Raw genomic sequence first — 14389 nt, forward strand, 5'->3', positions numbered from 1 at the left:
AGGAAGCTGGGGCTTGGAGACGTTTATGTGCCCAGGTTCACAGAAAACTGAAAAACTTTGCCTGATAACTTGGAGCCAAGGTTTATACAATATTTCAAATATACTGTGTTTCCCCCAAAATAAGACCTAACCGGAAAATAAGCCAAAGCATGATTTTTCAGGATGACATCCCTTGAACATAAGCCGTAATGAATCTTTTGGAGCAAAAATTAATAGACTGGGTCTTATATAAGACCCGGACCCGGTCTTACATTAATTTTTGCTCCAAAAGACGTATTAGAGCTGATTGTCCGGTTAGGTTTTATTTTCAGGGAAACACGGTAGAAGATCATTCCCCTCCTCCGCCTTGTTTATTCCTGGTGGTGTAAGGATTTCTCCATTGCTCACAGTCAAATAGGAGGCTTCCGGCCAACAGAGCAGTTTTCCATTATACAAAGGTGAAGATGCCACTTCAAGGCATTGTATGTATAACGCATTTCCTGTGAATCGGAGTCCTTCTTGGCCATTTTTTGTCAAAGCTCGCTCGGCCTATCAGACAGCATGGATTTGTGTACTTTGATGAAGAGAACAGATTTTTGGCTCCTTGTCCTGATTCCAGTGTCTTAGACAATGTGGTCATGGCACTTCTTTGTGCTCCATTGTTATGGACATTAAGATGCAGAATTCATATCTATCTCGTGGGGATTTAGGAGGAATTTAGTAAAAAGGTGTATATGAAGTGTATATTACATGCCAGCACTTTAATAGGCTTGGGAATGAGTTTTTAAGGAGCTGCAGAGACTATAAACAAGTAACAAATTCATTCTGAAGAAAATAAGGAAGCTGGTAGGTAGGCAGTTGGGATGCCTAGTTAGAGCCTCAGCAAAGCAGGGCTTTAAAAATATATTGGAAGAATTTGATACTTGAAAAGAAGCATTAGAGTAGCCATCATGGTGAAAACAAGTCATCGTAGGATTTCCTTACATTTTTTATGGTTTCGTTATAATTTTATTTTCAATTGCATATGGGGAATTGAAATGTAAAACTACAGAGTTTTAGGGCTTCTAAAGACCTTGATGTAACCCTGATAGGAAAGATGTGAAACTCTCCTGAGTTTTTCGTGTGTGTATACTGTTTCATTTCCCTGGCATTGTGGAAGAAGGTATATACAGTCCTACATAATTGAGGCTCATAAAATACTAAAATTGTGCTTCACTATTTCACTTGAAAAAAGCATTGCATGTAGCCTTGTCATCAAAAACAGAATGCTCTCTCTCATTTTGGCCCTTGATTGTGATGCTGTGTTCTGACTCAGTGCTCAGGGCTCTTACTCTAAGTAGCTTTTCATTTCTATACTTTAAAATTATTTTGATTACTCCTTTTCTTTCTGTTTGCTTCTCTTTTTCTTTCCCTTTGTGTCTTCCCTTTTCCATTACTGGCCATCGTTTTCTCCCCTTAGGGTGGGAGTTCTTATCTTGGTATATCAACTGTATGCAAACTTTTCTCTTTTATGTGCTTATTATATGTGTTTTTTTCTGGAGAGATGTTCATAGCTTTCATTGTCATCTCAAAGGGATCAATAACTGAAAAGCCTTTAAGAACTGCTCTATAGCAGTATATCTAATCTGCAAGTTTCACCCCTTTAGTGGGTGATGAAAACCATTTAGTGGGTTAGGACAAGCAAATTAAAAAAAAAATGTAATGAATAGAATTCAACAAAGATATCAGTGCTTCGCATGTGATTAGGGTATTTATGGTTTTGTGAAATGTAATTTCATATATGTATTTATGTGTATATAAATAGACACTCAAGTACACATACTTGGTGGTGATGAAAATTTTATTTCTTGCAATGAGTCATAGTCAAATATTTGAAATATACTGTGGGAGAATGGCCCCAGTTTACAGATGTTGCTGCTGTTTTTCTCTGTAGTGTGCCGAAATACCATATGCCAAGTTTATTAGAACTGTGGCCAAAATGAAAGTCGGCTAAAAGGATTTTCATTTTGCAATGTTTACAGAATTAATTACATAGGAATATTTGAAGGGGAAAGAAAGATAGAAGATAGGCCAACAGCGACACTAGCATGATTGCTGCATTTGAGTCAAACCCAGTCCTGGGAGTCCTGGAGGTGAAGGCCATTAGCAACGGTTTTCAACTCTGGTTATACATGAGTATCTGGGGAGACTTTAGAAGATACGAATGCCTTGCCTCTCCCTGGACCACTGAAATAGAATCTCTGACGATGGGGTTCTGGAAGAACTTTTTTATACAATAAAATTCATGGTCCTTGAGTTATGTACAGAGGGTGCCAAAAAAATTTATACACATTTTAAGAAAGGAAAACACTATTAAAATTATAATACTCAGTAACAACAGATGAATACAAGTCACGTTTGACTTCTGCAATTACAAGAGGTGCTCAAAGTGGTTACCATCAGCGTCCAGACACTTCTGATTACAGTGAACTACTGCTTGAGCAACAATGACCAAAGTGTCCCACTTGTATACATTTTTTTGGCATCTCCAATATATATCAGAGGATTTTCTTCTGGGTTCTGAATTGTGATCTGGAGAGTGGATGTTCATGTCTTCCAGAAAAGACTTCAGTTTTCACTAATCACAATAGGAATACTCAAGTATTATTCACAAGGCGTCTGTTCTGGAATGCTGGAGATAAGTGAAATATGAAGACAGGATTGTTTTGACTTCGGAATGTTTGTACAGTCTTGATTTAATATCTGCCCTTGAGAAGTAAAAGATAAACTTGCTAATTGAATGTGCCATTTATATATAGAAAGGTAGAGTTTACTCTTCCTCTTTCCTTTTTCTTTTCTTTCCTTCTTGTTCCCTTGACTTCCTTCCCCCTCTCCGCCTAGATGTCAGAGGCTGGTCCCACTGGGCAATGGGAGAGAGGGAGCTTTCTTTTGTCATGGTGGTGATGTACACATGCCTGAGAACTTGGGGTGCTGAGGGATGGGAATGTTATGGGAGTTTTGGTTCTTCTTGCCAATGCAGTGAAGAAACAAAGGTCAACATGCTGATTAGACTGGAAGCAGGGTTTATTAGTGATACATTCTCAGGGAAGAGAAGGGGCATAGCCGAGGAGAGAGAGAGAGAGAGAGAGAGAGAGAGAGAGAGAGAGAGAGAGAGAGAGAGAGACCTAGAGAGACCTAGGCCCCTTGTCCCAGGACTTATAGTTTGCTTGGTGGGGTGAGGAAGTTACATATTGATTTTGGGGGGGGGGATGTGGGGGTGTGTATGGGGGGAGTGGTGCAAGCTCTCCTCGGGAAGGCGTGACTTCCTAAGATGGGTGGAGGTCTGTTGACTACCTTGTTCTAGACCACCTCTTAGTCCTCTGGTTTGGTAAAAACATAATATGGCTGGAGGCAGTTAATCAAAGCTATTTATGAGCTTTTTTTGTAGGCACTGTGGACACCCTCCCACCTCTCCTCCTTCTCCTACATTTTCTAATTTCTACCTAACAGGAGCATGGAGGTACTGAGCTAGGAAGTGGTAAGGATGGTTAGGAGGTTGGTTACAGGATGGATAGGAGTAAATAAGTATACTGAGCAATACCTATATACATACATACATACATACATACATACATACATTGAGGGTAAGGAGAGACAGACTTGTCTCTGGAGAAGGCAGCTAGAACCTAATTGGTAGGTGGTCTTAGCCATTACGTGGAAGGGGTCCTTTTTGATGTGATCCGCCAAATAGAAGAACATCCTCTGGATTCTAGTAGGAGTTTCTCTGACTCCTTTGGGTCATAGGGCCCAGGTTCAAGATGAGCATGGCCACAGAAGTGGCCTGGTTGGAATGAACTAAGAATCCGGAGGCCTTCTGTGGCTCTCTTGGTACTGGCACCATCCGAGCTCCAGAGTAGATCCCTGGTGCTGGACACAGTACACACTTATCTCTTATTTCCAGTCGAATAAGTGGGTGGAACTCCAGGGGGCAAGAGGTGGGTCCTTTTTGCTTTTCCCTTTTGTAAAAGTTTACAATGCTTTTCTTCCTTTTTTTCTCCTTGGCATGTTCAGAATAAAAAGGACACATAATGACCAGGCTTTTTAATGCACATACTTGACTTGAAGAAGCTCTGTGTCTTATATCCAATTTCTTATTTTTTTTTAATGTCCAATTTCTTAATTCCAAGGGTTATTTAAGGAGTTAGTTTACCATAGTTTTGAGAGCATGATGCAATAAAAAATCGCCAACTTTAAATAATGTACAGTAGCTTGTTAAAAAACAAAATCAAGTATCACTTATAAGTCTAAATGTGAATTGATGTAAAAATGAACTGTCTGGTCACTTGTTCCGATCCCTGAAAAGGAGGTTTAATATGGTACTGCAATTACTTGAATGTAGCTGGCTGCCCAGCCAATCAGCTGCTGTCAGGGATGTTTTGAATCTCAAAGGAAGGAGGGTTGTGACTATGGACATTTGAGTTATCCTCTTGGCACATGTGGGAATATTTAAATCTTTGACTAACACACATAGGACCTTCAAGGAAGAAACCCATGCAACAGCAAGGGCAGGTATCATAACAGAGGACAAACCTATTACGAGTTCAAGAGTAGAGCCTACATATCTGAAACATTTGCACAAAGTGGAACGGAGAGATAGCACAGTTTTCTTTTTGCTTATTTAGATTGATAAAGCTTGTTCTGCCTGGCCCCTTTTCTGACTTGCTGAGCTGTGTTGGTGTATCAGTAGTTATTACTGTGTAACACCCCCCCTCTACCCCCCAAAAAAATCAATGGCTTAAAACGACACCATTTATTTGCGCCCAGCTTTGGCGTAGCAATTTAGGCTGAGTTCAGTTTGGTGTGTCTTCTGCTTGTCTCATCTAGGATCATGCATATAGCTTTAGGCATCTGCGGGGCTAATTGGGGCTGGCTGGCTGGTTGAGAATGCCCTCACTCATACATCTGATAGTTGTTAGGCTGTTTAGTTCAGGGCGACTGGGTTTTCTTTCTATGTGATCTCTCCAACAGGCTAGCTCAAGCTTATTCACATCATGGCTTCCAGTTGCAGCCATAAAAAATGGAGCACATCTTACCACACAAATTCTTTTCAAGCCTCTCTCCTTATGTGTCTCATCTTATAATATCCATTTGGTCATATCAAATCACATAGACAGGTCCAGATTGAAGGGGTGGAGAAATAAACTATCTCTTAATAGAAAGAGTGGCAAAGTCACATTTCAAAGTGGTATACATACAGGGATGGAAGGAATTTTCCCAGCCATCTTTGCAAACAATAGGACAAGGAACCTGAGGGGAAAGCATATAGTTTTAAGGGTTTGTTCAGGGGCAACACATGGCATGCAGGTTTAATAAAATATTAGGCACTGTATGCAGTGTACTTGGCATGCTATTTTGAGAGAAGAATAATTGCATGCGAGTCAGTGGTTTGTACCATCCCCTTTCTTAGGGATGAATGGGCCCTGTGCAAATCAGTCATTCGGTTAACAAATATTTATGAGACTTTGTTATTGGGCCAGACCTGTTCTAGGTGATAGGGAAATAGCTGGGAGAAAAAGGAACACATAATTCAGTATGTATAAAAGTCACAAGTAACAAAGAAACTTTTAACTTGGTGGTGTGGCTTTTGATTTTCGGTTTGAGACAGCAGGGTTTGCTCTCTATACAAGAATGCCACAGAAGCAGATTTTTATCAAGAATTTAGCTACTGTGAAGTTTGGTTTTAAAGAGCAACTTGATAATTCATTTCTCTGCTAACAACAAATATTTATTTTATTTTATTCAATAAATTACCTTAAAAGGGAAATTCATGTACTTTTCTACTAAAGAAGGCTTATCTTTTAATCAACAGATACTAAAGGAATAACCAATGATTGTGTTTCCATATCTACCAATGTAACGAATTCTAGTAAATTAGTTAGAAGGAATTTAATTATTCAGTCTCTAGCATTTCCCATCTACTTGCCCAGGTGGGTTGGAGTGTGGAGAAACCTTGAAAAAGTCTTGTCTAAATGGGATAAGTTAGGAAACTTGGGGTCATCTCTTGTCAGGCCAAATTCATGGGGTCCTAGTGATAGCATGCCGAAACAAATGCAAATAAATTGTGAGAACTGAGTTTTCTTTTACAACAGCAGTCTTGTCTACTCTTGATAAGATTTTGTTCTCATTGGATGAAAGTGTGTATAAAAATGACCTGTTCTGTTTTCTAGGTTGGGCGAAAAGTTCTTTTATAATTAAAATAATTGATCCATGTTAAAAAAAAAAAATCAGTGGAACATTGTCTACTGTTCTACTTTCTATTCTAATTTTTTAGAAAGACCGATAATTTTGAATCCAATGGTAGAAAAACTTAAAAAAAAAATTTATTACGTAACATTTTTGTTAGCATCTTCCCCTGCATCCATCTTTATGATGTTGGAACTGAAAGGAAAAATGGAGCAGCTAAGATGAGTTACAGTAGAGTGACTTTTGCTTCTGGCATTGTGCTAGTCTTTATACAGTATGAACTAAATCTACACTACTCTTGCTCCCCAGGAATTTAAGATCAAAATGGAAAGGAAGATACATAGTGTTCTGGTTTGTAACGTGAGAGGGTTTGTGTCTGCTAAAATATAGTGTTGATGTCTCCGAAAGTACATTTAAATTCTGATATTACAGTACCTTAGATGTAATATGCAATTATGTTGTTTGAATGCCCAAGGGATAAATGGCTCTAATATTAAGTTGTATGTGGTCTGAACCCATTGTAGAGATTGACAGGCTCGCATAAGGGCAGTGCACCTATTTATTTGACAGGTATAAGTGTGGGCAGGGAGGAGGGGAAGCTCTGGGTTACTATAAACTGAAACAGGAAGATGAAGATGAGAGACGGAAACACCAGTTGTAAATGGAGTCAGGAAAAGCATACTCTTGCTCACACTTAGTGTTTGGTGATGAAATTTTGGGCAAATATGACAGGGCTTTAGTGAACTCTTATCCAGGATCATAAGTTAATCTTGAGATTTATTTTGAAAAGTATTTTCAATGTATAAGTCTTTGCTTTCATTTATCAGCAAAATGAATAAACATTATTGTCCATGTCTTCAGAGATGTAAATAAAGCATTCCTGAAAAGTGTAAAATAAATCGTCAAGTAGAACTAGTGTTGTTTTTTTAAAGGATGAAATCATGCGTCACTAAGACTTAAGATGTTAAATACATTCTGTGTACTAATATGTTTTACTCTTTCTTTTGCAGACATACATTGGAAGTGTGGTTATATCTGTTAACCCTTACCGATCATTGCCCATTTATTCACCGGAGAAAGTGGAAGATTACAGGAATAGAAATTTTTATGAACTGAGCCCTCACATGTAAGTACAGTATTAAAGCATTAAGTTTTCCTTTCCCTCCAGAGATGCTTAGTTGACAGATGTGTCCAGCTGTTTTCTTTGAGTCTCAGGAAAATGTTTCAGTCATTTTTTTCTAATTAGATGAAGGAATGTAGAAGTTAACTGTCATGTCTTATTTTAAATTTTAAAAAGGCAGAACACTTCATTTGGCGTCAGGCTCTTTAAGTTCTGAAATATTTGGGTTCAGTATGTAAAATATTTTCTGTTAAAAATTCTGTGTAAGTAGCAGCTGCTGCTAATTATTTTTGCAAATAAAACAGGAATGTGCATTGTTTATTATTATAAAGAGCCTAAGCAGCGTTTTCATACTCTTGTTGAGTTAAAGATCCCAAGTATTGGGTTGTGTAATGGCTTTTTGAGCAAAAGGAGTAAATAATACCTTGAGTTTATAATCTTCTCGGACATTGTTCACCACATGTGTACATGAGGCCAGTGATTTCACCTTCTCTGAACTTAGTCACTTGTTTGATTTTTCTGAAGAAGGTCACTTGTTAGTGTAAATAATTCTTGTAAATAATGACTTAAAATAATTGCAGAGTGCTGAAGTTGAGTAACCCTGGATTAAAGTGAAAGAACTTGAAAAGTTTTAGTTGTGTCTTAGCAGAAAATAATTTTCTCTGTATGATTGAAGATGGGCTCTATTAATTTTGATAGAAAATAAAATCAAATAATTAAAGAACATATATACCACTGTCCAGATGTTTATTTTAGTTTCTCTTCAACATGCAGTATACAGTGACATTTTTGGGCCATTTGGATTAAATAATTTGTGAAAATGTTGAGAACCATATGATTTCACTCATGTGGGCTATAAAACTGAAAGCAGCAAAGGAACAAGACAAAGAAACAAAAACTCATAGACACAGACAACAGTTTAGTAGTTACCAGAGGGTAAGGGGGGGAAGGGAGGGTGGTAGAAGAGGGTAAAGGGGGTCAAATATATGGTGATGGAAGGAGAATTGACTTTGGTGAACACACAATGCAATATATAGATGATCTGTTATAGAATGATATACTTGAAACCTATATAATTTTTCCTAACCAATGTTACCTCAATAAACTTAATAAAATGACACGTTATTAAATTAGTAAATTTAATAACCATTTATGAAAATGGTTATTAAAAACTAAACGCTATATTTTGCCAATCAAACGGATTCTGATTATTTAGTTTACTTCTAGAAGTAGATTTTGCAAGTGATTGTGTTTCATTTTGCCTTAACAAATATACAACCTGAAATTTGTTTTAATAAAGTTATCCTTATAAAGTCCTTGCAATGAAATTCTTTATTTGATGCCTGAATATTTATTTTAAATTGTAGGCCTTGAAACTTCTTAAAATAAGATGCTTGGATCAACTATGTCAGAATCCCCTAGGAGCTTATGAAAAATCTAGTTTCCTAGGCCTTACCTCTAATAGGCCAAGAATCTACATTTTTTACAAGCTTTCCAGGTGATTCTCATGTACATGCAAGTTTGAGAACATGTTGTTTTAGATGTATATTTACAAATGTTTACATTTCCTTAACTGCTCACCACATATGTTGATCTTTTACAATAGTAGTATTAATAATAATGATAATAATAGTGATGGCTTGTATTTATTGAGTACTTACTATGTGTGGGTACAGCTCTAAGAACTTTATATGTATTATAGACTCATTTTATTCTCTAAATAATCCTGTGAGGTAGGTCCTATTACAAATGGGGAAATTGTCACAGAAAGACATGTGATTTATCCAGAGCCACACAGCTTGTGGCTGGGCAGCTGGGGTGTAAAAACAGTCATTTCTATGCCTCTCAGCTAGAAATGGGTTCCTCTATTTTCATGTTAGGGACTCTTACTGTGCACTTCCATGCCGCTACCCTTGGGTGGCCTATGTTCCTGCACCCTGGGCCCTCCAAGATAACCTTAACTATGCCTCAGTTTACCTCCAGAGACTGTATGCATTCTTCCATTTGCACCTTAAATCTCCACTTTGGGGATATTTAGATATATAATAGATGTCTATTCTAGAACATAGAAGTTCATGCTCTGGAATATCAGTTTTTCACCCTCCACCCCCCAGAGCTTCCTATAAGAGGCTGCATGACACTGCTATCTTAGTTCACTCTCCTTACCTCCAAGGAAAACCACCCCAGCCAGCAATAAAATAAAATAAATTCCCAATGTGCTTAGGGTAAAGATAAAACCTTTTTACTATGGTCTACAAAACACTGTGTGTGTGGGGGGGTGCAAGGTATAGCTTTACCTAATGAATCTGAATTTCCTAGATCCTTATCATGCCCTCTCCCCATCTCACTGTGTTCTTTGAGCCCTCACCACACTTCTTCCTGCTACATTGTCTTTGCATATTCTGTGCCTTCTTCCTGGAAGGCTTTTCCCTAGGCAACTAAAGTTCTTCCTTTAGATCTCAGATAGCATTAGACCTCCTCAGGGAACAACTGTCCCTCTCCCCTTCCCTGCCTAGGTCAGATCTGTTGTTCTTGTCACTGTTAAAATTGAACATTTTGTTAGGGGATTATTTGATTTGTGTCAGTTTCACCTACCATGCCAGTTTTTGCACACCAAAATATTCTAAGCATCTGGAAGTAAGTAAGTGTTCAGAGTATATTGAACAGGACTTAGGTTTCAGTCCCAACTCCTCCATTCACAAGCTATTCAATCTTGAGCAAATAACTTGAAAAAAATTCAATGCAAAAATTAAATAATTTGCTCTGTTTGATGGGAAAATAATTATTAACTCATAGGATTTTTGTGAGGGATAATACCTCACAGTTATCTAAATGATGTAATTATCTGGTCCATGTAAAGTGCCTAGCATGGAATCTGTCTAGCCCTGTAGCCCTGTAAAGAATAGCTGCTGCTTTTAGCAGTGATGATTATGATAATTATGTAATAATGAAGTATGTGGGACATGTTTCCAACATTCTAACATGGTCTTTCTCACCACTTTTTTTCTTCCATTGTGGGACATTTTCCTGCATCATTATCGGTGAATGTCCATCTTTGATAGTATCTGAAATAGGGTCAGTACTAGCTAGGTTCTCTACTAACCCAGCCTGGTATTCTCAAATAGGATTTGTGTGATACAGTAGGATAAGGTGATTTTGATGCATTCTGACCATAACTGTTTCAAGAATTTGGCTCCACCTTGAATTAAAAAAGAACTTAAGCAACTGCTCAGACCACATAATTTGAAAATTTTGCCAATTAGTTTATCCCAGGTTGCATTTGGAATTTAATTTGACCTGTTGTTTGTTAGTCTGCAGAAACACCCAGAAATCCCCCTGCTATATAGCTCTTGTGTTTTTGAAGGTGTCCAGGAATTATCTTTCTTCAAATTTGAGACAATTGGAAAATGTTTACATTCTGTGTAAATACATGACTTTTAGATAGTGGAAATGTATATACGAATGAGTAAAGTGAAAATAAACAGTGGTTTCTTACCTACATTCCTTTTCAAAACCAGTTTTATGTTGTCGTCCTCTTCTGCTCCCTTCCCTGAACTCCTATTCTCTTTATGTTTGGAGCCATACCTTGACTGTGGTATCACTGGGTGGCATGGCCAGAGAAATGAGAGCCCCCACTGGGTGGCGTGGACAACACCATTGGCGCTTCTAATTGTGTAAGGAGGTGCCTTTCTAGAGTGATTTTAAAAATTCTTTGCACAAAAGGAATTTTTAAATATACCCCAGCGAGGACATAGTGCATTTTAGACAACTCAGTAACTGCGTTCATGAAGAACTGCCTTAGATCACCAAACCTCATCAATAGGAAAGAATGATGGGGGGAAATAATTGAACTATTTAATTTCCATTCACCCAGTTAGGAGAGCACCATGACAGTATACCTTCTGATATTTTAGTTACTAAATCCACTGGCCTTTTGTTGGGTGACTGCCTTTTGACTTTGAGCACTGGATAAAGTTCATCACCATCAGATGGATCTTCCTAAAATCAGATCCTGCTGCTTCCCTTTCCAGAAGCCTTCCTGGGCTCCCTAATTACTGTCTGAGTGAACTCTCACTCTCTTGGCTTGGTATTCAGGCTCGCCACAGCCCAGCCTGAGCGCTCCTCTCCAGCCTCAGACACCGCTAAGCTCGCCTTCATGGAGCCTCCTTTTGAGTCACAGCCTTTCATGTCTTTTCCTTTCGACCTCTCCCACCCTGTACGCATCTCTCCTGGTAAAATCCCACCAGTCTCCTGGGGTATGTCTTCAAGGCATTATCCGTCGTAGCCTAACCCACGAGTGACTTTTCTTGCCTTTGAGTTAGCAGAACCACTCATGTAATCTTACGTACCATCTTTCTTACTGTGTGTTTGATCGTGTTTTGGTGTCATCCTCTTTGATGAGATAGAAACTTCCATAGATTATGGACTTTATTCTACACATCTCATGATGTCTCAGTTCTTTGAACAGCTCAGTAACTATAGAACCAAAGAGGCTTTAAGTAATTTTTCATTACATTTTACTGGTTGTTATCTTTTCTCTGACAATTCAGTGAAATCAAACTATTCTTGCTAGGGTATTTGCAGAGTTTATTTAAAACTTCATGCAGTATAATGAGGATTCTTTCTCATTTTTATGAAAAAGCAAACAATGTTATTTTTATGGTGCTCTTCAACACTGAGTGTTCAGGTTCAATTTATTCATGATGTAGAGCACTTACCATCTAATTATATCAAGTACCTACTGGAGGGAACGTGCCACTAGAAGGAAGAGTGGTGGCCCCTGCCAACAATCCCTCCTGGTGGTCATAGCCCAGGAATAAGCTGAAATGTGTCCTAGATTAAGATAGAATGTGGTGGCTTGTTGGCATTACAAGCACAATTGGAAGCAGTCAGTCTTTCCATTTTAGGAAATTAAAAACCCTGCAACAAATTTTAAAAACTGAGAAAAATGGCTTAAGGCTTTGCAAAATTTCTGGCTACGCTCACCTAAAAATGGGAAAGTAATTGATGGGGGATTTGAATAGTGCTCATGTGAGTTGTCTAGACATCAGCCCTCTGTCTCTAGGGAACCTCTGACCCCTCATTTTGTGCCGTACTGATTTTGCAGGACCACATGCTATTGGCCATAGAATGGTGTTGCTAGAATGCTTGTGGGTTTTGAGTCCTGGTTTTGCTCCATTCAAGGTGAACCAGATAAATGTCACAAAGAACATTTCTGGTTATATCTCAGAGTGTACACGTGCTATGGTTGGGTGTCCAGAGTTTAGAATAAGGGTCTAGAAGACCCAGGTGGTGTCCCTTTTGTCTTATATTCTTTTCTACAGCAGAGTTGACTTTCTGTGAATAAAATTTTACTCATTTTGAGAACTCTTACGACTGCTAGATCCTGAATTCTCAGAGAAGTTGTTTGTATAACTGGGTATGACAGTGCTTTCTTAGGGAGTAAGAGAGAAAGGGTGTGGGGAGAGAGAGAAATGATATGATGTCATGTCACGTCACTGAGACTTTTGTTATTTTTTCTATTTGACTTTAGGAATAGTTGAGCCTCAAATTGACCTGGTACCTCCCAGAAAACCACTTGCAGAAAAGTGTTTTGTGCTTTCCCATCTGGCAGTCTTTCTACTTATTGCTTTAGAAAAGTTACTTATTTACTAAGCAGATATTGAGAGCTTACCATATGCCAGGCTCTCTTTTAGGTACTGGGTTACAGCAGTGAACAAAGCAGGTAAATTTCTTGTCTTCCTGAGGGAGATGATTCTCAAACTTAAGTTTACAGAAACCAGTATTGTTCAAATTATCAGGAGGGAAAGGGTTACGGCAAAGGGAGGGAAGCTTTCATGAAAGACAAAGGGATTTAAATAGTATTCTTAGAAGCACCTTCGAGCCATATTCTCTCAGGTAGTTTAAGTCAATCCCTGATAGACTTAAACTACCCTGATAGGTTGTGGTCTGGAAGTCTTTGCATCAGATTAGGTCTATCTACGTGTGCAACTTGTGTAGAGAGGGATCTGAGCTCTGGCTTACTCTCCAATTTAGATACCTTAAATTAACATCTCAAATCGAATGCCACCATCTTGCAAGTAGTTTAAATTTCCTTTTTCCTTTTCTGCATGACTGTCACAGGTCAAAATAAGTAGAAGGCAGTCACCGTGTTTGCCTTCAGCCTTGGCAGATATTTGTTTATGTCTGGACAATCATGGTTAGGAAACTTCTTGCTTTAGAGAGACTGGTTTCATGTTAGCAGGGCAGTGGAGATATGGTGAAGGACAGCTGTTGCATTGTAAGCTTCCTTAGGCTGCGTCTGTGGGGGAAGCATTTCTGGACCTAGTACATATCCAGCTTTTATAAAACTTCATGAACTGAATTTACTGCCTCTTAAACGGTTATTCTCAGTCTATTGCATTATTGGGGCTATTTTGAAAACTTTCTTTCAGAATACGCACTTTTGGCAAAAACAGGCCACAGCCAATTTCTCTTTCAGATTATATACCTTTTAAAATTAAAGTTGGAAGGTTGACTCTGTGCCACCATAATGTTTTTATCACGAAAATTTATATTTATTAATGAAAAGTGTTTTTGTATGTCTGAGAAGTCTCATAATCCTCATTTCTAGATCCCTAGTTAGAATTTATATCACTTCTTACAAAATACACACCTCAGACTTGAAGAAAATGCACACCTCAGACTTGAAAGAAATTTATTTGGAAAAGGCTGTTTGTAAAGCAAGGCCAAATTTATACCAGCATACACGATTATTTCAATGATATATAATCTTAAAGGGAAAAGTTGATTCTCAGTAAAATAGGTTGCTTCCTGCCAGAAAGAAATGTTATAGGTCTTTGGCAAGCACAGAGAAATTCTGCAAATCTGGAAGAGATCCATTTCATCCAAAGGAGTGGCACTGAGGCCTTGGTCCGGAAAAGAATAAGTTTCACACTTCATCACTGACAATGAGAACTATACTTGGAACCCACCCAGGGAGCTCTGACCAGAGAGGGTGTGTTTAGGGTGGATGGGGAAGGGCACCCCCTTTGTGGTTGAAATAAGACTCATTGCCCTGGTCTGGTA

At 38.4% G+C, this 14389-nt stretch overlaps 1 protein-coding gene across 6 annotated transcripts in view; it reads left to right on the forward strand.

Moving 5' to 3' along the window:
- The window catches only part of MYO1B (myosin IB), a 171819-nt gene that overhangs the window by 40301 nt on the left and 117129 nt on the right, over nt 1-14389 (forward strand). For all 6 annotated transcript variants that reach the window (XM_019740730.2, XM_019740732.2, XM_019740734.2 and 3 more), the window contains exon 3: nt 7212-7327. In XM_019740730.2, the coding sequence (XP_019596289.2) occupies nt 7212-7327 (116 nt within the window). The remainder of the gene's footprint in view (nt 1-7211; nt 7328-14389) is intronic.

Source organism: Rhinolophus sinicus, linkage group LG01 (genome assembly GCF_036562045.2).
Source record: "Rhinolophus sinicus isolate RSC01 linkage group LG01, ASM3656204v1, whole genome shotgun sequence".
Taxonomy (NCBI): Eukaryota; Metazoa; Chordata; class Mammalia; order Chiroptera; family Rhinolophidae; genus Rhinolophus; species Rhinolophus sinicus.